The following is a 27,489-nucleotide window of genomic DNA, read 5'->3' as shown; positions in this document are numbered from 1 at the left end:
TATAAATAATTTTTCTGTCATGTGCTTTTCTTGTAATTTTTTAGGTTATCAAGAAAAATAAAAGCAAAATATACAATAAACTAATGATTTACTTGGAATTTTATGTTTAGACGTATTTTTAAATCTTTCTAAAAATGAATATGATCCTGATATTCTACTTTAAGTATAATTTTTGCAGTTTCTGATGTATGTGTAACTAAATAATCTTCATGCAATATAGAAATCAGAAGCAAGAATGATGCTAAAATAATGTTGATCGTAATATGTTTAAACATGCTAGAAATGTTAACTCAGTTTAAAGTATCATCTTAACCTTGTCTATTTTGCATGTTCTGCAAGGTAGGTAGAGAGAACTTTTGTAGATTAATGCATTATTAAAATTGAATATGTTCTAATCAATGTCTTTATGCTTATATATATAATTTGATAATTTGATTTACATTATAATGCATCTCAAATTATACATGAAGAGCCTGTATTGTGTGCATATTTATTTATTGCTAAGAACCTGGCAGAGGTTATTTCTATGTTATGTTTTCAGTCTTTTTCTTAAGCCTCACAAAACTCCCTATTGAAACTAAACAACAAAATAGGCTGGCTTAATTCACATGTGCTGTGAAGCAGCGTAGGTGGTTATTTCTCAAGGTCTTGAGTGGTCCTTGTTTCTTGGAGATGTTCCTTCAGCATCGTCTTGTGTCAACTTGCAGTAGGGACAAAAGAGTAAGACCAAAATTTGAATTTCTTCATATATTGTACAGTTTACTCTGTGATTCTTGGAAATAAACTATCCAGTATTAGGCATACATTTTTCACCAACGTTGTTTTAGATGTTTCATGCTTCTGTTCCCCAGCACCTATATGGCTAGCTCTGTTTTACTGCAGGTATTTACATTAGAGTATTCAAATCAATTTCTTTGTTAGGAACCCTTGATTTTAGCAGCTAATCTCTAGGGACACTTTTTTTTTTTCTTTTTTTAATTGTACTTTAAGTTTTGGGATACATGTGCAGATCATGCAGGATTGTTGCATAGGTACACACATGGCAGTGTGGTTTGCTGACTCCATCCCCCCCATCACCTATATCTGGCATTTCTCCCCATGTTATCCCTCCCTGATCTCCCCAGCCCCCTGCTTTCCCTCCCTTCCCCCCCACCAACAGACTGTGTCCATGTGTTCTCATTGTTCATCACCTGCCTATGAGAAAGAACATGCGGTGTTAGATTTTCTGTTCTTGTGTCAGTTTGCTGAGGATTATGGTTTCCAGATTCATCCATGTCCCTACAAAGGATACAAACTCATTATTTTTTATGATTGCATAGTATTCCATCATGTATATGTGCCACATTTTCCTTGTTTTGTCTGTTGTCACTGGGCATTTGGGGTGCTATTGTAAACAGTGCTGCTATGGACATATGTGTGCATGTGTCTTTATTATAGAATGATTTGTATTCCTTTGGTTGTATACCACGTAGTGGGATTGGGTCAAATGGAATTTCTGTTTCTGGGTCCTTGAGGAAGCGCCACACTGTCTTCCACAATGGTTGAACTAGTTTACACTCCCACGAACAGTGTAAAAGTTTTCCTCTTTCTCCACATCCTCTCCAGCATCTGTTGTCTCTAGATTTTTTAAATGATTACTGTTCTAACTTGTGTGAGATGATATCTCAATATAGTTTTGATTTGTATTTCTCTACTGACCAGTGATGATGAGCATTTTTTCATATGTTTGTTGGCCTCATATATATCTTCTTTTGAAAAGTGTCTGTTCATATCCTTCTCTCACTTTTGAATGGGTTTGTTTGTTTGTTTCTTGTAAATGTGTTTTAGTTCTTTGCAGATTCTGGGTATTAGCCCTTTGTCAGTTGGGTAGATTGCAAACATTTTTTCTCATTCTGTTGTTTGCTGGTTTACTCTAATGATTGTTTCTTTTGCTGTGCAGAAGCTCTGGAGTTTAATTAGGTCCCATTTGTCTATTTTGGCTTTTGTTACCATTGCTTTTGGTGTTTTAGTCATGAAGTCCTTGCCTATGCCTATGTCCTGAATGGTTTTGCCTAGGTTTTCTTCTAAGGTTTTTATGGTGTTAGGTTTTATGTTTAAGTCTTTAATCCATCTGGAGTTAATTTTAGTGTAAGGTGTCAGGAAGGGGTCCAGTTTCTGCTTTCTGCACACTGCTAGCCAGTTTTCCCAACACTATTTATTAAACAGGGAATCCTTTCCTCATTGCTTGTTTTTATGAGGTTTGTCAAAGATCAGATGGTTGTAAATGTGTGGTGTTGCCTCTGAGGCCTCTGTTCTGTTCCATTGGTCTGTATCTCTGTTTTGGTACTAGTACCATGCTGTTTTGATTACTGTAGCCTTGTCGTATAGTTTGGAATCGGGTAGTGTGATGCCTCTGGCTTTGTTCTTTTTGCTTAGGCTTGTCTTGGCTATGCGGGCTCTCTTTTGGTTCCATATGAAATTTAAGGTGTTTTTTTTTTCCAGTTCTGTGAAGAAGGTCATTGGTAGCTTGATGGGGATAGAATTGAATCTATAAATTACTTTGGGCAATATGGCCATTTTCTTGATATTGATTCTTCCTAACCATGAACATGGAATGCTTCTCCATCCGTTTGTGTCCTCTGTTACTTTCTAGAGCAGTGGTTTGTAGTTCTCCTTGAAGAGGTCCTTTACATCCTTTGTTAGTTGTATTCCTAGCTATTTTATTCTCTTTGTAGCAATTGTGAATGGGAGTTTGCTCATGATTTGGCTCTCTGTTAGTCCGTTATTGGTGTATAGGAATGCTTGTGATTTCTGCACATTGATTTTGTATCCTGAGACTTTGCTGAAGTTGCTTATCAGTTTCAGGGGATTTTGGACTGAGATGATAGGGTCTTCTAAATATACAATCATATCGTCTGCAAATAGAGGCAATTTGACTTCCTCTTTTCCTAACTGAATACCCTTTATTTTTTTTTCTTGCCCGATTGCCTTGGCTGGAACTTCCAATACTGTATTGAATCAGAGTGGTGAGAGAGGGCATTCTTGTCTAGTGCCAGATTTCAAAGGTAATGCTTCTAGTTTTTGCCCATTGAGTATGATGTTGGCTGTAGGTTTGTCATAAATAGCTTTTATTGTTTTGAGATATATTCCTTCAATACCTAGTTTATTGAGAGTTTTTAGCATAAAAGGCTGTTGAATTTTGTCAAAGGCCTTCTCTGCATCTATTGAGATAATCATGTGGTTTTTGTCTTTGGTTCTGTTTATGTGGTGAATTACGTTTATAGACTTGCTTATGTTGAAGCAGCCTTGCATCCCTGGGATGAAGCCTACTTGATTGTGTTGGATAAGCTTTTTGATGTGCTGTTACAATTAGTTTGCCAGTATTTTATTGAAGACTTTTGCCTCTATGTTTATCATGGATATTGGCCTGAAGTTTTCTTTTCTTGTTGAGTCTCTGCCCGGTTTTGTTATCAGGATGATGTTGGTCTCATAAAGTGATTTGAGAAGGATTCTCTAGGGGCACTTCTTAGGTTCAGGTTGACAATCCAGGTTTGTTTTTCTGCCTTGTCACTGGAAGAAGGTACCAGCCTGCTTCCCTTTCCTCATTAAACCTGCCACAGCCTGTTCTATCTTTTGGAACCTTCCCTGCCTTCCAAGATTGGTTATAGAGTGTAACTAATTTCTCCATTGCTACTTTAATGTTGCCTCTGAGTATAAATACTCACAGACTCTTTATATTTGATGGAATTTATTACTATGCTTCAGAAGAGAATCAGTAAAAATAACAAATATAAAATTTTAAAGGTTCCAGAAATTATAATAAAAGTCCCTACTGTTAAAGTTCCCTATTCTGTGTTTCCTGATTCCCTTGGTGATATGATTATTAGAATTTCTATGGAGCTTCAGCTTAATGCTTTTATTACTGAAGGTAGAATTTGTACATACTTCCCTCTCCATTCTTCCAAGATTGTGGTTATATGCTTTCTTTGGCCCCTTCTGGGCCTAAAAACAGTTGGAGTACCCATATGCTGTTGCTTCGATAGTTTTGGCTCTGATTTCTCCCTTAAATTTCATTCTTTTGTCTTTCAGTTTCCTGTATGTTTTGCCATTATTAGTTTTTACTTAGATTTCAGTAGGTCATTGGACTAGGAAAATAAATGAACAATTTATTGGTGGAAAAAATCTCATATAATTAATAAATTAATTAAAAAATTTTAAATGTTAGTCATCAGTGAATTATGAATTACATCATGAGGAGATATCTCACTATGAAACTGGAGATTATTTTTAATGCTTTCAGTGGTTATTCTTATGTACTATTGGCATAAGCTTATTTGAAAGTGGTTTGTAGTGTGTATTGAGAAACTTAAAAATATTCTTATTCTTTGATATAAAATCTTTATTAAAAATTTTACTAGCTAAAGTAAATAACTAGGAATGGAGAAAGATAATTGAAGTGTTTTTTAATGTTTCTAATTTTCTGTCCTCTACTAGGAAACAATATTAGAGAAATAGTTAACTTAGATATTAAATACCTGTTGATACTATGTTTATGAAGAACCTTTAAATAATTTTGGAAAATAGTATAAGAAGACTTATATGGAGATGGGTTATAAGTGTGACCTTGAAGAATAGATAGGCAGATAATAGTAGGTTGGGCATTTCATTGGGAGGAAGATCACACAAGCAAAGGTAGAAATAAGTTTATTGCATGGAAAATAATGATTAATGTGGCTAAGAAGCAGGAGTTCATTTGAAGGGATAGGGGAATGTTATTCCCCTTTTATGTGTTTAGATATTTGCTAGATACTGAGGATATAAGGATGACTTAAAGATGGCAAAAATGGACATTTAGGAGAAGGGCATATATAAGAAAATTTCTTTAAAAATTTGATGAAACTTATTTGATTAAGAGAAAAAGATAATAACAAAGTTTTTAGTTTGTATGAGGTTGGTGACAGAAATGGAAAAGCTGAAGCAGGAGACCTTTGTAGTTTGTATGAGGTTAGTGACAGAAATGGAAAAGCTAAAGCAAAATGATCAGTTGAGTTTCCACAGTTGGTTTAAGCCATGCACACAGGAGAGCTTTATCTTTGTATGTTTTATTCTTACTTTGGGTTTACTTACCTTGTAAAACTGAATGTTCTTCTCATACCTCTATATGTTCCAGTTTTTAAACTGATCAATGTGAAATGTACAAAAAAGGACTGTTTGGGGACTTATAAAAATAAATAATAAGGTCTATGGCATTTGGTTTCTTCAAGTTTTTATATTTTGGGAACAATACTTACATTGTATTCTATTTATTTTGATGACTTTGTTTCACACTGTGACATATTGGGCATGGGGCTGTAACCTTAAGGGACCAGTAGATCTCATTCTAAACTGTATTATAGGGAAGTTTCTTTTTTTGGCAGATGGGAGATTCTTTGGTCAGAGAGACCTACGAAGGTGAATGCTTCCCAAGCTCGCCAGTTTAAACCTTGTATTAAGCAGATAAATTTTCCCACAAATCTTATACGACTGGAAGTAAATAGTTCTCTTCTGGATTATTACACTGAATTAGATGCAGTTGTGCTACATGGTGTGAAGGACAAGCCAGTGCTTTCTCTCAAGACTTCACTTATTGACATGAATGATATAGAAGATGATGCCTATGAAGAAAAGAATGGCTGTGGAATGGACAATCTTAACAAAAAGTTTAGCAGTGCTGTCCTCAGGGAAGGGCCAAATAATGGGTATTTTGATAAACTACCTTATGAGGTGAGCCAAAAATATTTAGCAGCAGTATTGGATATACACTATAGATTTTTAATCTTTAATCTTTAGATATTAATGTTTACTCAGCATTGGTAATTGAGCATTGGTAAGGTATAAATAATTTGATGTGTTGTATATTTTAATTTTGGAAAAACTAGAAAAAGTCATGTTTTAAATAATTTCACTGCTTTTGTTTTGGATTGACTTTAGTGTTTCTAGATGAACTATTAAGTATATATTTTCATATTGCTAATTAACAATAACCAAGTACAAAAAAACAGTAATAAGTAATGCTCTACTTAAATTAGTATTACACAGTTTAAATATGGCCAATACATGCTTAACTTTATATTAGTTATGTTAAAGATGATTTGCTATTAAAATAAGACTATTAATAAGACTGAGGTGAGTGCTTATTCCATTTAATTCATAATTTCTCTAAGTGTCTTTTTTTTTTTTCTATACTAACTCTATTCTTCGTTCTCCTAACTGTGATTTTTGGTCTAGGCAGGTAGTACTTTTACCTTGGAATTAGTCATACTTTTTTGTATGTCTAGTTTGCAGTCTTGTTTTCACTGTGTCCCTACTGGGGTGTTTCCAAGGTATATTTAGCATCCCAGGCTCCCAGATGTCAAATGCTAGTAGCATTCCAGGGCCATGTGACACCAAAATCTCTCCCTACTAGTTTCAAAATATTCCTGGCGGTGTGAGTAGGGCCAAGCATTTATTTCTGTCTCCCACTGAAAACTACTGTGTGGTTAAAAATGTATAATCAATTTTCTTTTTAAGAAAACTTTATAGACTCAGATTTTAACCACCTTAGATATCCCGCTTCCAAATCGATGGGTATTTTGGATTTCATGGTAATAACACAAGTAACTTAACTTTCATGAAACAATAAGACAGCCTCTTGAATGTCTTATAGTAACCATAATGCCTCTCCAACATATTACAGTTAAAATGCCATGGTATGTCTTGTGAAGTAGCTAAAGTTGCCACATAAAGATGAATTTGAGTGCCTCAGGTAATTCAGTCTTTAAGCCATGGGACCGGGATCCCCCCCAGACCTCATGTGCTGGAAAGGAAGCTTCACAGATTGGAGAAGACTATCTGGCCCTTACTGGGAGGAGGAAAGATGAAGGGAAAGGTGGGTTTGGGGAAAGAGAGGAGCATAGGATACTGACAATGTTGCTCCTCAGGGCTCTGAGGAGGGTCTGTTGTGGCAGCAGTAGGAGCAATTCATCTGGAGGAGAGGGAATCGCTGCTTTGATTCTTACCCACTTACAAAAACTGTAAAATAGAAATTTAAACTCAGCAAATACATTTTAAACAGTTTATTGAATTTTATCCAGACCTGATAAAATGTTTGACACATATAATTCGAATGAAGGGCAGAAGACACTTTAGACAAAGGGAAGAGAAGGTACAAAGATGAGAAGTGAAACTGTGTGACTTGTTTGGGAACTCCAATGTTTCAGTGTGGCCAAAACATAGGATTTGATAGGAGAGCTGCAAGAAGTGGAATTGGATGGAGGCTCAGGGCTGCCTCAGTGCACCTACAGCTCCATGCACGTAGGTGACAGTGATTGGGACTCCCTGTCTTTGGCAGTGTGGAGTGTTCTCTGCTGTGCCATAGAGGGCTATCTGGGTTTCACCAAGAGATGTGCATTTTATCCCTTCAGCCAGTGGTCTTCAGGGTGCTCCAGTATACAGCCAGATTAGTCGAGAGGAGTCACAGATACTTTAGCCTTTGTCGATAATTTACTTTTGCTAAAAAATTAGAACATACCTTGAAGTAGGAAAATACAATAAAGTATCAGTTTACCTTAATCAGTGTGTTCAATGATATCTCAATTAAAATACAAACAATTTTTTTAATTGAAAAGTTTCCCTAAAAATATGAAAATAGGAAAATTCTGGAAAAGAAGAGTGATAGAGCGGTAATAGTCCTGATTCTCATTTGCAGCCAAACAATCCATGGTATTCCAACACATATAATTAAAAAACTTAGTTATTTTACTTGTAGGACTATTGATACGGGAGAAATAACATACAGATAAATGGAACAGATAGAGTCCAGGAACAGGCCAAGAGGAAAGAAGGAAATGTATTGACAACTCCCCTCGGAAACTGTTTTATTTCTGTAGTTAAAAACAAAAGAAAAATAAAAGCAGTTTCATACCTTTTCTTCCTTTTTTTTTTTTTTTCAGAGAAAAAAGGAGGGTACTTTCATAAAGTTTTTGTGGATATATAAATTGATATGAACATTCTGAATGGCAATTCTCCACTTGCATCAAAACTTTTAAATGTATGTAATTTACTATAAGAATATATTTTCAAAGTTTGCCAAGATGAACATACATGCATAATATATTACACACAATGATATTGCAGTATTATTTATAATAGGAAAAAAAGCAGGAAATACATCAATGAGAAACTAGTTGAATTTTGTCACTTCTATGAAATGGAAGGAGTTGGATCTGTATGTGCAAATATAGAAAGATCTACAAGATATTTCATTAAATGAGACAAGCAAGTTGCTGAATGGTGTAGATAGTATCATTCTTTTAGTGCAGATGCAAGAACAGAATTGTATACACATTTATTTGGAAAAGATCAGAAAAACGTTTAACATTGCTTATTTTCGGGGAGAGGGATGGTTAGAACTGAGCATAGAGAGGGAGAAACTTCATTTTAGTCCTTTCTTCAAGGTTTGGGTTTACTTTTTGTTTGAAATTTTTGTTTTTTGTCTGTGTAATATTTTACACGTCAACAGGTGTATCTGGATGATGAGATTTGTTAGAGAAAAATTACTCAATCGTGCTAGGTATAGGGAACACTGCAATGGGGTTTTGCAATGTGGGAGAGAGATTGAGCTCAACAGCATGGGCAGGTGGGAATGAATAGCCAAGGAGCAGGTTGGAGAGTCAGTGGGTAGAAAATTACTAAGAAACATCAGGAGTAAGGGATATTCTGCTGACCCTCTTTAAACTTATTTGAAAGATCATGTTGTTACTCTGCATTTTGTGATATTCTGGCTTAAAACAGTGAAATTCTGACCTGAAATTAATACTGAGTCTAGATAATAAAATAAATTGAAGAAGAGCTTTTAGGTTAATTACAAAACAAAAAGTTTAGCTAGATAAATACCATTGCATTAAATGAAGGAAAACAACCTCTCTAATCTAAATAAGATTTTAACGTTTAGCAAATATTTAATATTTTTTTCTTTATAGTTCTTAGTTCAGAATAGGCTATTTAAGTAGTAGTTCTTTGAAACTAGTTTAGAAGCCCCAACTGTTAAGAAAAAAACACATCTTGGACTAGTTCAAGAAGAAAATTTTAATTAGAGATAACAATCTGTTTAATTAGGCCTTCTTAATAATTCTTCTATCTGTTTGCTGCTCCATCATCACCGCCAGCTGCCTTAAGCAGACCCCTTATTCTGTTTCCTAGAATTCTGCATTAGTCCCGTGGCTCTTCCTGCCTCCTTGCTACCAGTAGCACCCCCTGCAGTGATCTGTCTGAAATGCAAATCTGACCATGTTCCTCCTTAGTTTAAAATCCTTCAGGACTCCTCATTGCTTTCAGAATAAATCCAAGCTTCTCTGTGAGGCTTTTGTGACACAGTCTTTACCTATACTCTCTTTTCACCTAGTTTGCCCCTGACCCATTAGAGCTGAGTATTCCTGGCACAGGTACACTTTCACTTTGGAGCCAGGCTTGTGTCTTGCGTTGGGCTTTCATAGCATTCTTTGTTTCTTTTTGTCAAAGCTGTTAACACATATCATTGTCCTTACCAATCCCCACTGTACTGTAAGCACTCTGAGAATGGGCACTCTTTCTTTTCCGTCCCTGGTGTCTGGCAAGTAGTAGCTGTTCAGTAAATGTTGAGTATGACAAATTGTATTATTCAATAGATTACCAAAATGTATCTTTGCCTATAAGAAAATGAGTAGGCAATATGAGCTGAGTATACTTTGAACAATCTTGAAATGGACTATAGTCAAATATACATATGATTTCTTCTCATTTGGATAATTCTGTTGAATGTTTTATTTACCATTTGAAAATATGGTTATAAAATGTATGGCACTTTTATTCCTTATTAGATCACTGCTTTTCACTCTTGACGATCTTGGTTTCTCTGTCTTATTTAGCTTATTCAACTGATTCTGAATCATCTTACACTACCAGACCTGTGTAGATTAGCACAGACTTGCAAACTACTGAGCCAGCATTGCTGTGATCCTCTACAATACATCCACCTCAATCTGCAACCATACTGGGCAAAACTAAATGACACCTCTCTGGAATTTCTCCAGGCTCGATGCACTCTGGTCCAGTGGCTTAATTTATCTTGGACTGGCAATAGAGGCTTCATCTCTGTTACAGGATTTAGCAGGTTAGTGCAAAGCCTTGATGAAGCTTTTTGTTTTTGTTCCCCGCCCCCCCAGCAGCAGGCTATACTTACTATGTAGTGGTTTTTATAATAAAAATGTGAAATTATACAATATGTACCTTACAGAAATAAAAAGGAAACGCATTTTGTGTGTCATTATGTTTAGAATGCTGCTGCTTATAAAAAATGAGTTTTTACCATCCTCTTCAGCTAAATTTTATATTAATATGAAGGAAAACTATACCCTTTACTTTATTTACTTTACTTTTTAAATTTTATTTATTTTGAGACAGAGTTTCACTCTTTTTACCCAGGCTGGAGTGCAATGGTAGATCTCGGCTCACTGCAACCTCCGCCTCCTCTGGGTTCAGGCAATTCTCCTGCCTCAGCCTCCTGAGTAGCTGGGATTACAGGCATGTGCCACCATGCCCAGCTAATTTTTTTGTATTTTTAGTAGAGACGGGGTTTCATCATGTTGACCAGGATGGTCTCGATCTCTTGACCTCGTGATCCACCCGCCCGGCCTCCCATAGTGCTGGGATTACAGGCGTGAGCCACTGCGCCCGGCTACTTTATGTTTTTTAAATCCCGAGTAACTTTAAACAGAGCTCTCATTTCTTCTTTCATATTTTCAGCACAGATGATTAACACATTTTAAAAACTATTTCCAAATCAAAATCTACCTCTCTAATGTGATTTGTCAGAAATGGAAAACAATTTATTATAGAACATTTTTAATTAAATCTTAATTACATGTGCAATACATCACCCAAATTTAGAAGCTCGTTTAAACTAATTATGTTGAAAATGCAATTGCATGCTAAATAGACGACCACGCTTGCAGACCTGCCCAGGTGTTTCTGCTCCTTTCTATTTAAGCATTTAGTTTCCTTACTATTAAATGTCACCTGTTAAGCATTTGAAAGCTTGCACAAGTGCATATTCATTTAGTAATGCCATAGTAATTTTTCTTATGATACAAACAGGTGTTTTTCTCTTAACCTTGATCATGGTTTTTCTCATTGGGTGTTACATATAATCCCTGTGTTTTCATGACATGAAATAATGAAGGCATAGAAGCTTTAGAGAAATTTTGTTATTTTTAATTAATGAGTACTCCTGTATTCTGTTTTTAAAAATGAAAAATGAACTATAGCAATCCCTACATGTATCCCCAGTGAATATGTTCTTGAACAATGGTTTATGAATTAGAAATTTGTATGTGGAACCTTGTTTCCTCTTAACTGAGATTATAAAAATAAAGATGCAGTTCCAGAAATAAAGATTTGATATCGTTAGATTTAAATGAAGTCATGATGTTTGAAATAGTAACAATGTATTCAAAATACTAACCTTGATAGTTTATGCATCAAAGTGAAAAACCAGGCAGTAATGGCTAGTAACACATGTTGAAACCATGGATGCACTGAGTTTCTTTTCTGCCAGAAATTGAACCAGGAGAATGGGTTTGTTGCTAGATATTTGACAGCTGTCTAGTGAAATACAGTTTAGTCCTTTCCACTTCCCCTTGTCCCAAATGCACACATTTCAAATTCATTTCTTTGCTAATAGGACCAAGAAAGAATTGAAGCTAATGAAGGTTGTGAATATTTAGTGCATACATTTTCGTAAACCAAGACTAACTGAATATGAGAGCAGATAGAACAAGTGGTGTCAGTAAGCATTATTTTACATTATATAAACCTTTAGGGTATTTTAATCACCCTCATAGCTCTTTCCCAGTGTTGTCCACTAGCAAGAATTTATTAAATGTTTTCACCCTTTGTGTGCAAGGCATTGTAGTGGGTGTTGTTGATCACATAAAGAGACATATGATGTATATAATATAGTTCCTGCCTTCAGGCTACAGAGAAGACAGAGATATTAAGATAAACATATCTGTTATATGTTTTTATAAACAGAATAACAGGGTAGTCACTAAGGACAGTGGTTAAAGAAAACATTGGTTGTGAATGGCTGAAGTCCAGCTTCGCTGGCAACGTGCTGCATGTGACCGTGATAATAATGAGTAAAATGTAAAGCTAATATTAAATCAATTTTTAAAACTTTCTTTATGTAGTTTCTTCTGGCACATAAGAAGAAACATCACATGTAAGAGGAAAACTTAGCCATGCTATTTAAAATATTTTTAGACTAGTAATGGATAAAGATTTTTTGGAAAGTTAGAGTTTCTATCTACTTTCTAACCCGCAATTTATCTTCCATTTTCAATTCACCCAGGGTAGTTGCAGTAGAGCTGTTTGAATAATCAGAAAAAGCCATACATAAGTTTAAGTTCTCATATTTTACTGTAGTATTTCAGCCAGTAAAATCATACATCTTGATGGCATTTCTTTAAGTGTAGTCACTATTCCCATTAAGATTAAAGTAATGGAGACAGAACCTTTTCTTGGGCGGGGCATGTTGGAGTTTTGCCTACTGATTACTGTTGGGCCTCATGACTTGACTGCTGAATTGATAGTTATTATGGCTTGTAGGCAGCATTCCCAGAATAAACAATAAATATGCATGGCTTGATTATTAATGAATAATCTTTGAATAAGTATGGTCTGTTTATGCTCATTACTGTGAAAAATACTTATTTGTAATACTTTAAAGAAGAAAAACACATTTGAAAACCAGATACCAGTGGTGATGAGCTGCTTTTTGAACACATCTTTGGGAAAAAGTTTGATGCAGTTTATTTTTGTTCCTTAAAAGCTTTATCTCACAAGTTTGAAATGTTTAACTGGATTTTAAAGAACTTTCTAGTAATTTGTATTATTCAGAATAGCAGAGAAATAGGTTACATTGGAATAAAGACAACTTAAAACTCTTTAAGTTCTTAAAATCCTGTTCTACAGATTTGTGATTTGCTACTTTGAGTACTGTCATGCATAACATTACTCATTAAAATCACATCTATTATAATTCCACTTTTCTAATATGGTTCCCTGAAGTCTTAGATATTCCTTTGCCTCCCTGCCTGTTTATGCTTTAGAACTTAATAGAACTTAATGGTATCATTCTGTTCAAAAAGCCTTAGGTTCGTTTTTTTTTCTGCCATTTTTCCTTTAAATAGTTGCTGAATCACCTTTATCTCCCCCTCAATTGTGTGTGGGTTTTTACCCTGAACCCCTGTTACTCGTTCTCAGTAGTTTATATTCACTCCTTTGGGAAACATCTTGGATGCTTTCTAGATTCAAGAACTTTATTAGCTATTTTGACATAGAACCATATTTTATGGTATAAAGAGATTATTTCTCACTAATATATTTATTCAGTCGCCTGCCTATATTTTATGCCATTGCGACTTAGATTGTCAACTCTAGAAAGCAGACCAGTTTAAGATTTCCCTTGTTTCTATCATTGCTTGATAGTACCCATACACAGTTAAGCTGGAAGTTTTGTTTTTGGTGGTTTTATTTTGTATCAGCCATATTAAATAATATTCCAAGTTATTTGAAATTAAAATTATCTTAAATATTTTGTTTTAGAAAACTCTGAGGGTCAGCTGAAAAACCATGAGATTAGGGATCAGAAGTCATAGATATTTATATCTAATTCTTCTCTTACCTTTTATACTTCAAGTCGTGAGGATTAGTACCTTTTATTTTGTGATACCTAAGCTCAAATCATTCATTTATGTGATCTTAATTATTTTATGGTGCAAGTTACCATTTAGTAAATTACTTCTGATGTACTTGTATTATTCGGGACAAATTAATTCACCTCATAATGATGAGCAATTTATTTTTCTCTTCAGAGATTTCTTTTCTCATAGCAGGAGACCTAGTTTGGGATTGTTTATCTGAACTTAGGTCGTCTCATAAAACCTTCAGTATAAAAAAATACTTTCTGAGCTTTCACCATGTATGAATTGACTGCAAGAATTAAACAAGCTGAGTTCTCCTTTCAAATGATCAGTGGCACAGTTGAGGTGAATAAATATATATGTAATTATGCATTAAAATAAAACCTACATAAGGAGCACTAAGGAAAGAACTAAGAGCTGTGTTCAGCTAATTGAGTCTGTCTCTTCCCTCTTGGGATGTAGATATGAAAAAATAGGTAGTATACATTTTGAAAATTTAAGTAGCAGTAATATGAGGATGTTAAATAAGCTGCTCAGAGTGAAAATATGCAATATGGGATGAGAGAGAGAGAGAGAGAGAAAGAAAGAAAGAAAGAAAGAAAGTAGGAAGGTAGTATAGGTATAGTCAGTATCTTATTGTGCTTTCAAATTCTACCATTCATTAAATCAACTTGGAAAGTTTCCTCTTGTTTGTTAACAGTTTGTTTTCTGATATAAAGCCAGAGTCTTTACAGTGTTACATACTATGTGAACTGTCCCTCACCTCTCTGATCTACTCATCTCCCCATTATTTTGTGCCACTTGCATTCCCCGTCTCACTGTTCTTCACTGTGCTTGTTATCCTGCCCTGGACTACCCTTCCCATTGCATAGAATGCTCTTCTTCCAGATACCTGCTTTGCTCACCCTCTCGCTTCCTTCAGGGTTTTACTCACCACCTCTCTGAAGGTTCTCTGACTACTCTCTCTATCTTTGACACTTTCTGTTGCCCTTCCCTGCTTTTATTTTCTCCTGAGCACTTTTCACAAATTTGCTGTTTACTTTACTCATTTGGTTATCATCCTCTCCTCTCTTCAAAACCTAAGTAAGGTTCAGGAGAGCAGGATTTTGTTTTGTCCACTGCTGTCTCCCCAGTGCCTGGACTATGGCCTGGATAGTCAAAGCTCAGTGCGTATTTGCTGAATAAATGAATGCATGAATGTGCTTCATGCGGACTGCAGTTTAGCTAATACAGCTAGCAAAGGAAGCAGTAGCGAGAGAGTTTGGAGGAGATCCAAGAGGGAGTTATGTGAGGAGTGTCAGAGTTTTAAGGAAGGAGTGTGCAATTGTATGAAATGTCACAAATAAAATATTCAAGTTTGGATTTAGAATAAATGGATGTTCAGGTGTAAATAAGATGTGTGGGTTACGGAGTTATTTACAGTATTTAAAGTTGCAGCAACTGAATTTTTTGTTGTTTAAATGTGAATTGGCCAAGATTTAACCTATACTTAATGTTTGTGGGGTGCTTTGACCTTTAAAAACTGCATTTACATAGTGTTTCAGCTTCTGTCCCACAAGGCAGTGTGGTAAATGTTATTACATACTTCAAGTCTGCATTTAAAGCTGAGGAAATGCTAAGACTTGAGTAAATGCCTTTTCCAAGGTCTCTGCTAGGAACTACTACAACAATGCAAAAAACCCATCTTTTGACCAGTGTTACTTTCTTTATTTACACAAGTAATCTAATTTAGTCAATTTTATTTTGTATGTATACTTGTAAGCTCATTAAATTGTTTAGAAAAAAAAATGTGGCATAAATTGACTAACAGTGTATCACTGATGTGACACTGGTGGGAAGATTATGTCAAGAGACCTGGACAGGCATAATTGGTGCACTGTTAAGAGGGTTAGTTGATAAAGTTTCATGGATTCAAATACTCCTACATTCATGTTTACTTTTAGATTGTTTTCAGAGGATGATCATGGACAGGACTGTTTTTCCAATTGTAATATAACTGAGATAAATATTGTGATAACTACTCTGATAAAGCATTTTGTGACCTTCCCTTTGGATTATTTTTATATATTTTCTGTGAAGCTGCAATTGTCTATTTTGTGATAATTTCAACATCAAGCAGTCCAGCTGCTAAATAACAGCTGCAAGGACCATATCCTAACAGTGTTGTAGTTAAACCCACTTAGACATTTTCTGAGTTGAGAGAAGTCTAGTCTGATTTGTTTTGAGGTTATTTAATTAAAGTTGCCACTTTTGCACTTTTGTGTGCAGTGTTCAAAATATATTATCCAGTACTGGATAGGTACTGTTGAGGGGAAATACCTTCCAGAGTTTAGAGTTTTATTATGTTTTACCTTTTTTTTGGCTTTACCAGCTTGGATGTGAATTATAAGTAAGTAGGAAAAACACATCTATTTTCTTAATTTTCCACAAAATGGAATCGTGTCACATTTATATTAGTCTACTTTCTTTTTCGCTTAATATCTCTAGGACATCTTTCCAGGTCAGTGCATATATTATCTAACTCTTTTACCGTCTAGTATATGTTATAACATAATCTATTTAACATTTAACATTATTTAGCTGACTTTACGTCTGGTGTGAATTCATTTTATCCTTTCAAGTTGATTTTTTTAGCCTAACCATTCATATTTTAGTATGCAGTGAATAAGAATTTAAGCAAAACAATTTTTTTTATTTTCCCTAGTAGAAATCTATTCTTTTAAATGTGTCTTCTTAGAGTTGCTAAAATTCCAAAGTTCTTGCAAAAATATATTTTAGTTTTATAAAATTTACACATAATGTTATTTTTTGCAGGTTTCTGAAGGTTTGTGGATCTGAATTAGTACGACTTGAATTGTCTTGCAGCCACTTTCTTAATGAAACTTGTTTAGAAGTTATTTCTGAGATGTGTCCAAATTTACAGGCCTTAAATCTCTCCTCCTGTGACAAGCTACCACCTCAAGCTTTCAACCACATTTCCAAGTTATGCAGCCTTAAACGACTTGTTCTCTATCGAACAAAAGTAGAGGTAAGAATAATTCATAATATTCATCATTGCTAGTATAATAACCAACTGAATATTTAGTTTTAATTGCTCATAATTTGTTTTTTATTTTTAAATCAAGTTTATGATGCCATATGACTACTCTAAAATCATTAGAGCTGATTCAGTCATTGTAAAGTTATTTAGAGACTAATATATTTTTAATTTATAAGGAAATGTTTTTCCCTGTGCTCTTAAAATTTTTTTGGTGCTATTTATGTTCCCAGGAAAAGAAATAAGCAGCTGGCTGAGGTAAGCCAAAATGCTGTCAGGGAATGAATTAGAGAAAGGTAGGAGCATAGAATGAAAGAGGACATTTGCTTGGAGGGGGAGGAAGCAAAGTGGTATTTATCCTGGACCAGACTCGGGGGTTAAACCTTGTAATATGGTAGTTAATAAGTCTCATTAAAAAAAATGGAATCATGTCATATATATTAGTCTACTTGCTTTTTCAGATAATATCTCTAGGGCATCTTTCCAGGTCAGTGCATATATTATCTAACTCTTTTACTCAACAGTGTGTGTTATAACATAATCTGTATGACATTCTCCAAATAATCAACATTTAGTTTTTTCAGTTGTTTTCCTTTTACAAACTACCTAGCACTAACATTCATCTGTGCATAGTTTTACACATACTTACTATTACTGCTGTTGATTAGAGTCCTAGAGGTGGTGTTGCTAGGTTAAAGAGTATGTGCCTGTGCCCCTGTAGTACACAATCAGTTTGTCATATACTTGCTTTGTCTGCTCCATGCATATTTGCCTTCTTTTCTATTCCTTGAATGTTCTGACCTGGTCCAAGCCCAGGACTTTTGCTCTTTTGTTTTGCCTGTCTGGAATGTTTGTCTAGCTCATTATGGCTGCCCTTTTTTCAGCTCAGTGTTCAACTGGCATATTTTTTTAGAGATGGCTTCCTGGACACTGAAAAAATGTAGTTCCCTTTCTAGTTTGCTTTCTTCATATCACCCAGTTTTATTTCCTTTTTAACATCCTTATCACTCTCTGAAAGGATATTTGTTTTCTTGCTTATTTTCTGTCTTCTCACATTAGGATATAAGGGTAGAAGCCTTGTTGGTCTTTTTCATTGCCATGTTTCCAGAATCTAGAATAGTACTTGGTGAAGATTGGCCATTCAATAAATATTTGTTAAGGAAGTGAATAAAGATAACCAAATTACTTTTCCAAAATGATAGACCAGTGACTTGTGAGACTGGATTAATTCTGGTGGGAATGGTTTGGTTCCTAAGGGAATAGGTTGTTGTAAGTTGAGGATGCCCTTTGTGTTTGGCCTCTTTGCACTGTCTGCTTTGTCTTTGACTTTCTGCCATGTTAAGACACAGCAGGAAAAAGCCTTTATCAGAAGCCGAGTAGATGACAGTGCCATGCCCCTTGAATTTCCCAGCCTACATACCTGTGAGCTAAATAAACTCTTTTTCTATATGAGCTACCCAGCCTCAGGTATTTTGTTATAGCAACACCAAATGAACTAAGAAGGCATTATTCTCAATTTGGGGCAAAATGTTTAGCTAGACTTTAACAGGTGACCTGGCAGGGTGGAGAGAAGGCTTTAATTCTAGTTCTAGCCATGTCAGCGATAAGCTTGGAAATCTAGGTTAAGACATTGTCTCAGATTCACAGATTTTTTATTTGTAAAATGAAAGAATTATTGTCCCTGAATGCTAGATGATATTAGCCTGTGTTTTTATTGGTCTGTGTTGAAATGACTCCCCATTTGTGTGGGTTTAAAATTGTTACCTATCTTATTTTGGGTAGACTGTTGATTCTGAAATTATACGATGCCTGCTTTTTATTGGAATATTTACTATTTTATGGGCCTGTGTACTATAAACTGAAATCCTCTGAGCAAGGAGGATTTAAATGCCTCATTTAAAATTTTCTGATTGTTTAGTAAGAAATATAGTATACATAATTATTAAATGAGCCTTTGAGAAGAAAAATAGGGTAAAGCCAAAAAAAATTAACTTGCTAGGCATCTTATATCTATGGTGACTTGTAAAATATATCCCATGAGATGTTTTTGAAATGTTACATAGTAATGTCATCTAAGTGTCAGAGAATTATTAAATAGTCTAGTTTTCTTAAATTTGTCTGAAGAGACTGATAGATATTATTAAATTTTTAAAGTGTGAATTATGAGGATTAAGAAGATTTCATATCTCAAGAGTGGAAATTTATACATGTATACCTAAGTCTAGATAACGTAAGCTCTACTTTCCATCAGTTACTTAAATTCACATGTAAAATCATTTTATGAATGTATTAAATAAAATTTAGGTTGTGCCCTCTGTTACTCCCTATTAAATTTTTTTATTGGCCCACCTGCTAAAGTACCATAAAAGTCACATAAATACTACACAATTTTTCTGACATCGAATATGCGGAAAAAATTATAAAATTGAGTTTTCATTGATCTTATAATAAAATTGACTTATAATAAAATTAAAGATGCTATTATTTTAGTGATATCATTTGCAAATTTGGAATTCAGAAAATCTTACCCAGGCAGTGTTTAATGCTTCCCAACTCATTGCTTTCTACCAATACTTCACTCACTTCTGTTATTATCTCTTCATTCTTGGGATCTACATCAGATCCACATGGGCACTAACTAAATCAGAAAAAGGAGAGATGGCAAAATAATCAGCTGGTTTCTTTTAAAACAAACGGAAGCTATAGCACTGGTATTCATATCAATCTGTAAACACCTCGATTGTCACTTAAGCAAAGCATGATGTTACCTCCTCCTTCCTTTGATACATACACCCCTTTAATTTTGCACCTAATGATGCTGGTGGACGAGAGCAAACAGAATGAGAAGACAAGATGTAGGAGACTGGTCTCTCTTTAAACCTTCCACATAGTCACTAGCAGTATATTCTCATATTCTAGAGTCTGTTTTGAAAAGAATGAGCAGTAATTGGTTTCAAATGCCTCTGGTTGCTCTAAGGAAATATATGAGAAGAAAAAGAAGATAAAAATTTTAGGTTTTCTGGGAGAGGTTATTTTGTTTTAAAAGGGCTACAAATTATCCAGTACCACTTTAACCCTGTTTTTCTGAGCCCTACAAAATTCTAAAATAAGAAAAAATTAGTATTACAAAATATGGACTGTATTATGGCATAGTAACCTCAGAGACCAGTTTACATATATATGATAAAATACAGTTATATTTTGTGTGCCTGTACATAATTTACATTAATATATTTATGCTATTTTATGAGACTTAAGTCCATATGCATAGTGAATAAAGTTTTTGAGGATTTTAGAGACCTGGAATTTAGTCCCAAAGTTTGGGAAGACTTACTGAATATATTCTGTTGACTGTCCTAGACATTTTGCATTATTATTTAATTCTTTATACCTGTCTGAATAGGATTGGTCGAATTCTCATTTTTACACATAATTAAATTATGGTCTCAAAAGATTAATAAATTGCCCACTCTATTGCACAAGCAATAGAGTCAGGATTTGAAGTCAGATCTTGTTGTAGTTAAAAATCATAAGATATATAAAAGCATAGAATAGTAGTTATTCTAAGAGCTTGGCTGTTTGCATCTAAAACAAGGATTTTCTTTACTACTTATTCTTATTTCTAATTTGTAGTTGGTAAGGAAATATAGTAACTAACATAAACAGCATTATAATTTATGTTATAATACAAACTATTAAGTTTATAGTTTATAAATATGCAGGAAAATGGAATTTTTGTCTTTTTACTAGCTTAGTTTGAAGTCTTAGTTGTTTTGAATTTATAAATCACAATTTGTTATTCAAATTACATTTAGAAACATTTAAGTGAAAGTTTGTAGAATCAATACGTAATTAACTGCTTTAAGTAAATAGTTTATATAGGCATATTCTCAATTTTATACTATAATGGAGAGCAGCATTGAGATAGATAATCCTCAAAATAATTTTGACATGTAAAATGATGTGTTATTGATGGCTAGGTGATGTGTTCTTAAGTGGTTAGCCATAGCCAGGCATGCAGCAGGCCTGATGACTCAGTAAGAATGAGACCTCAGGAGAATGGAACTGTGGCAGGGTCATAATTGTCTTGTATGCTGATTGGTCCCTCCCTGGTGGTTGTTTAGAATTTTTAGCCTTATAAGAGGGCAAAATATAGTTCAACTTGGTTTCTTAGTTTATTTCATGAGATCTTCTTCTTTCTTTAGATGTGTTTAGGATTACAGTGAAAAATAACTTCATCAGAGAAATAACAAATGTCTTATAAATTCAGCAAAGAAAATTCACTAAGTAAGCTATGTGCAAAGTCAGGGCATATATTTGTTGAATTTCATTGATGCAGAACATTAAATACATGCCTAGTAAAGAACAAGATGCCATTATATGAATAAAAGACAGAGTGGATGGGTATATAGTAAACCCAATTACATGCTAGCACTGTCACAGGCTTGTTCTTAGTTGAAGAATGATCTGTGTTGGGAAACCTTTTTAGAAGAAGTTACCCTTGAGCTGAGATTTATGCCCTGTTTACTGTGTGATCCCAGAATTCTAGTGAAATGGGTTGGCAAATAGGGTATTTTTTTCCCCTACTGAATTTGGTGGATCTTTTAGAGTTGAATAGATAGGACGTTATGCAAAAGATGGCAGTTGAGACAGGAAAGATACTTTAGTTGTGCTTGGTTTCTTCTGCATCCATAGCATGGAAATATTCACTGTGTTAGGTATTATAATGATTAGAAGGACTTAGATTCAGTCTTTTTGGTTCTTCTCTATTCATAAGATTCTTATTATGTATGATAAATATTGATTGCAATATGATGATGTATTTTTGTGAAAGTGGAGCTTTCACAAAATTTATTGCAATAAATATTGATTGCAATATGATGTATTTTTGTGAAAGTAGAGCTATAAAAATCTGGCTCATTCAGCTGGGCTCAGGGGCTCATGCCTGAAATCCCGGCACTTTGGGAGGCTGAGGCAGAAGGATCACTTGAGATCAGGAGCTCAAGACCAGCCTGGGCAACATAGCAAGACCCACATCTCTACAGAAATTAGCTGGACACGCCCCTGTAGTACCACTCAGGAGACTGAGGAGGGAGGATTGCTTGAGCCCAGGAAGTCGAGGCTGCAGTGAGCTGTGATTGTGCCACTGCACTCCAGCCTGAGTGACAGTACAAGACCCTGTCTCAAAAATAAATTTGACTCATTAAATAGACTTCTAAATACCTGAAAAAAAACTTTTATTTTGAAATAATTTCAGACTTACAGAGAAGTTGCAAAAAAAAAAGTGATTTCTTGTGTACTTTCACCCAGGTTCCCCTACTATCTTTGTAATTGTTTTATTGAACCATTTGAAAATAAGTTGAAAATGTAATAACCCTTTATTCCTGTGGCATTATAACTGAAAGAAATAATTTGTCCTAAAAGGGCATCTATCTATAATGTACTTTTAAATACTTGTGTTATGGGTTGAATTGTATCTTCCCAAAATTCATATGTTGAAGTCCTACCCCCCAGTGCCTAAGAATTTGTCTGTATTTGGAGATTGGGTTTTTAAAGGCTTTTAAAGAGGTAATGAAGGTTAAATGAGGCCATTAGGGTAGAGCCTAATCCACTGTGACTGGTGTCCTGGAAGAGGAGATTAGGTCACATACACACACACACACACACACACACACACACACGCGTAAGACCATGTGAAGACAATGGAAGAAGCCAATAAGAGAAGTCTTAGAAGAAACCAACTCTGCTGACACCTAGATCTCAGATTTCTAGCCTACACAATTGTGAGCAAGTAAATTTCTGATGGTTAAACTACCTAGTCTAGGATACTTTGTTATAGCAGCCTAGAAAACAAATATACCTTGTATAGGATAGCATAAGAATAACTTCTTAACATAGGGCATGAGAGTGTCTTTAAGATAAGTCCCACACATGTACTAAAACAATCTGGACTACTGTTAGAAGTTTGAGCCTGTTTACCTTTTCTCTGTTTGGGGGGAAAAAAAAATCTGGAATCAGGGGAGAGAGGGGGGCATGACAGGTAGCTCAGTAAGAATGTTATTCTGTTGCTTAGCAGCAGACTGGAAAACCAGGAGTGTTTTTTAAAAGTTGGAGTTATAAATGGAACACCTGCATCCAGTTTTGATTGCCTCACTTCAAGAATGATAGAGCATAAATTGAGAGAATCTGAAGAAGTGAAAAAACTGATTATAGGTATTGTGGGGGACTAGTGTATGACAGTAATCCATAAGTAGGGTTCAGCATCTGTTTACTTGGCCTACTCTGCTGTGTCAACCGTTTCAAGGACCCCTCTGCTTTTATCTTCATGAACTAGAAGACAACAAAAGAAGTTGATCTTTACTTCTATAGGATATTAACACTCTCATATTTTTTTCTTTCTGTGCCGGTTTATTTGGCATAGCATATATATAAGTAAAATTGCACACCACCCTGCCTGTTGATGAAAGCAGCTGGGCTTTCCTACAAAAGATAACTGTCTTTTGCAATAGTGTGATTTAATTTAGTGCTATGAATTTGTTTCTGACATGTGTATATGGTGGTCTCCTTACTGCATTCTTACTTGATTTAAACAATACATTATCGTATTTTGGTAAGTAGAGCAGGGGTGGCCTTTCTTTTAAAAGAGCCAATGCATGTTCTCACTTATAGGCGGGTGTTGAAAAATGAGAACACATGGACACAGGGAGGGGAGTATCACAAACTGGGGTCAGTTGACAGGGGCTAGGATAGGGACAGCAGGGGTGGGGCCATTAGGGAGGGATAACATGGAGAGAAATGCCAGATATAGGTGATGGGGGGATGGAGGCAAAAACCACCCTGTCATGTATGTACCTATGGAACAACCCTGCATGATTTGCACATGTACCCCAAAACCTAAAGTACAATTTAAAAAAAAAAAGAAATAAAATTAAAAAAAAAAAAAGCCATTGCAACTAACAAAGTCAGACTATAAGACCCGACTGCCACTTTGGGAGACTGAGGCAGGCAGTTAACAAGGTCAAGAGATCAAGACCATCCTGGCCAACATGGTAAAACCTTGTCTCTACTTAAAAAAAAAAAAAAAAATTAACTGGGCATGGTGTTGCATGCCTGTAGTCTCAGCTACGCTGGGGCAGGAGAATTGCATGAACCCAGGAGGCGGAGGTTGCAGTGAGCTAAGATCACACCACTGCACTCCAGCCTGGTGACAGAGCGAGACTCGTTTCAAAAAAAGAAAAAAAAACACCTGACTGTATGGCAAATCAACAGGGTGGCTTCTCACTTAACAGAGCCAGCGCTAATAACTAAGACCAGGGTGAGAAATTGAAATAGAACCAAATGCAAGCTGTCATTAGCTGTCATCTAAAATGCAGTCTGTTTTAAACAGAAATGTTAATATAGCTAGACAATATATAAAACAAAGATATTAGTAATTACTTTGTTCTTAAACACAAGAATCAAGAGTTTTAATAGCTGATAATGAGTGTAATTTCTTATCACATTATAAAACTAACAAACTTTCTTAGAGTCCTTGGTATGTGTCTCTAGGCTGTATTTCTACATCCTGATTGGCCTTGTAGAACTTTCTTTTTTTGTTTTTTGAGACGGAATTTCGCTCTTCTTACCCAGGCTGGAGTGCAATGGTGCGATCTCGGCTCACTGCAACCTCTGCCTCCTGGGTTCAGGCAATTCTCCTGCCTCAGCCTCCTGAGTAGCTGGGATTACAGGCATGTGCCACCGTGCCCAGCTAATTTTTTGTATTTTTAGTTAGAGACAGGGTTTCACTATGTTGACCGGGATGGTCTCAATCTCTTAACCTCGTGATCCACCCGCCTCGGTCTCCCAAAGTGCTGGGATTACAGGCTCGAGCCACCACGCCCAGCCTGCCTTGTAGAACTTTCAATGGGAATAGGCAACTTCATGTGGTGATCATGCGTGACCTGAATGAATGGGTTGTAGATTCAGTTAGAGTCAAGAAGCCTAACTTGTGAGGGCAGTGATGGGGGAGATCATATTTTGGAGAGGGCAGACTCGTTATCAAACACAACCATGACAGTGACCAATAAACCAGGTCTAAGAAATGTACCTGTAAAGGACATCATCCATTGCAGATAGCTGATTAGCCCATCCTCTCACTGTTGACATGTCTTAACAAAAACCAAATTAAAGTTATAGGACTGTAATATGTAAACTGCCATGTCTTTAAAGATTTTTTTTTTTTTTTTTTTTTTTTTTGGTAGAGATAGGTCTCACTGTGTTGCTTAGGCTGGTCTCAACCTCCTGGGCTCGAGTGAACCTCTTGCCTCAGCCTCCCAACTACTGGGATTACGTGCATGAGCCACCACACCCAGCCCCAAGTCTTTTTGACTGCAAATCTGTGCTACCATCCTTTATGGGTTGTTATGAAAATTGATCAGTTGAGTATCTATGAGGAAAGATGTATTTGAGTATATTATTGTAGGAAAGAGCCAATACAGTGATAAAAATAGGCTTCAAAATGAGACTGCAGGGCAACACAAAGGTGTGTGAACGTTTAGTCTTAGATTTTGTTTCATCACACACACACACAGGTATTAGAAGAATTTGACAAATTATCTGAACCTTAAACTGAAACTTTTATGTTAGAGCTAAAATTCTGACTCTGTGGTCTAGGATAGCTATTAACCATCTACAGTTAGGTTTAGAGAGCTTTCCTCTTTTTCCTCAAAGATGGTGTAATGAGCTTCATTAATTTTTGCCATTTATGCTATTTAGCTTTTTTGTTTTAGAAAAAGAATTCTAACTCCCTACCTCAGTGTTGATGTTAAAGTTGTGAAAGACAATATTTTTTTCAATTTGTGATTATGTATCAGTGTATAATCTATACTATATTGTATATTTGGACTGTATAAAAGAAAATAATTTCTAGTAGATGGTTCATAGCAAGTCTGGATAAAGTAATTGAATTTAAATATTCTAAAATGGTGATTATTTCTATATATGCTTAGTTTCAAGTACTTTAAATAGTTGTCAAAATACTTCTTCAACTTTTTTTTTTTTTGGATTTTTTTTTTTTTGAGATGGAGTCTCGCTGCGACACCCAGGCTGGAGTGCAATGGCATGATCTTGGCTCACTGCAGCCTCTGCCTCCTGGGTTCAAGCAATTCTCCTGACCCAGCCTCCAGAGTAGCTGAGACTACAGGCATGCCAACATGCCCAGCTGATTTCTGTATTTTTAGTAGAGATGGGGTTTTACCATATTGGCCAGACTGGTCTCCAACTTCTGAGTTCAGGTGATCCACCCGCCTCGGCCTCCCAAAGTGCTGGGATTATAAGCATGAGCCATCACACCCAGACTTCAACTTTTATTCTGTATTCTTCTCACCAAATTTATTAGAATTGGAAGAGTGGAGCAAATAAAATTTTAATTAGAGAAAGATTTACACTTATACATGTATTTTACACTCCAATAATTGAGTGGTTGTGTTCTTAGGATTTCTTTGGAGATATTTGTTATGCAAATTTATGAATTTTCATTTAGTGAATATACTTTTATAAAATTTCACCTTCTTACTTGGAGATAGTGCTCTGATGTGCTTGAAATGTATTATAATTAAATGTACAGAAGGTACAATTGTTTCTGATCATCTTATGTAACTAGTCTATATTTTAGCTAGTCTTTATAATATGTACACTTGTTACTTGTCCCTTATATATATGCTTTCTAGGAATCATGTTTTAGAATGGAGAATACTAATTTGGAATCCTGCTGTCCTATATTGAGTGTACAGTTAGGGGTTACATTCTTTATTAAATATAACCAACAATTAATTTTTAACATTGAGCAAAAAAGTCATAAACTAGTTGTAACAGCTATAAACCTATAATAATGTAAAACAGCAAACATATTACTGCATACAATGATTATACAAAGTCTCAGTATATTATAAAGTATACAAGTATGCATAAATACATGTGAGTATAATAAACATCAGTTATCTTAATAAGTATTTTTGGTTAGCACTTTAGAAGTCTGGAGGGTAGGAAGTTATGAAGTTTATGGATAGCATTTCTTAAAAAGCTGTCAATGAAAATTTGAATTTGTGCCTTTTATCTATTTTTTTTTTTTTTTTTGAGATAGAGTCTCACTCTGCCACCAGGTGCCAGGCTGGAGTGCAGTGGCGCAATTTCAGCTCACTGCCACCTCTGCCTCCCGGGTTCAAGCAGTTCTCCTGTCTCAGCCTCCTGAGTAGCTGGGGCTACAGGTGTGCACTACCATGCCCAGCTAATTTTTGTATTTTAGTAGAGACAGGGTTTCACTATGTTGGCCAGGATGGTCTCGATCTCTTGACCTTGTGATCCACCCACCTCGGCCTCCCAAAGTGCTGGGATTACAGGCATGAGCGACTGCGCCTGGCTTCTTTTATGATTAATAAATTTCTTCATAACAAGTAAAGGCATTAATAATAATTCTTTATAACTGAATGGTACTTCATATCTGCATACACCAAACTTCTACATCTGTTATCCATAATTTCACTTTTACAGTCTTTTTCTGAATTATAGAGGATGGTCAGGAACCCTGATGATATAAGCATGCTTTACAGTTGTTTTTGCCTAATTGCATTAATAAAAACTGTTCACGCTGAGCTTGTCTCTTGCTTTTCTCTCCAGTTATAACTTCTAATATTTTGCCATTTACTTTACTTTTGACATTTCACTATCCAAAATGGC

The 27,489-nt window shown here is 35.3% G+C and overlaps 1 protein-coding gene across 5 annotated transcripts in view; it reads left to right on the top strand.

Annotated features, from left to right (window-relative positions):
* Positions 1-27,489, top strand: part of FBXL4 (F-box and leucine rich repeat protein 4) — a 67,886-nt gene that overhangs the window by 25,933 nt on the left and 14,464 nt on the right. For all 5 annotated transcript variants that reach the window (XM_078370734.1, XM_078370735.1, XM_035296367.3 and 2 more), the window contains 3 exons: positions 5,397-5,742; positions 9,903-10,147; positions 16,554-16,767. In XM_078370734.1, coding sequence (XP_078226860.1) covers positions 5,397-5,742; positions 9,903-10,147; positions 16,554-16,767 — 805 coding nt within the window. The remainder of the gene's footprint in view (positions 1-5,396; positions 5,743-9,902; positions 10,148-16,553; positions 16,768-27,489) is intronic.

This window comes from Callithrix jacchus, chromosome 4 (assembly GCF_049354715.1).
Source record: "Callithrix jacchus isolate 240 chromosome 4, calJac240_pri, whole genome shotgun sequence".
NCBI classification, from domain to species: Eukaryota; Metazoa; Chordata; class Mammalia; order Primates; family Cebidae; genus Callithrix; species Callithrix jacchus.
This window is presented reverse-complemented; position numbering and strand designations above follow the sequence as displayed.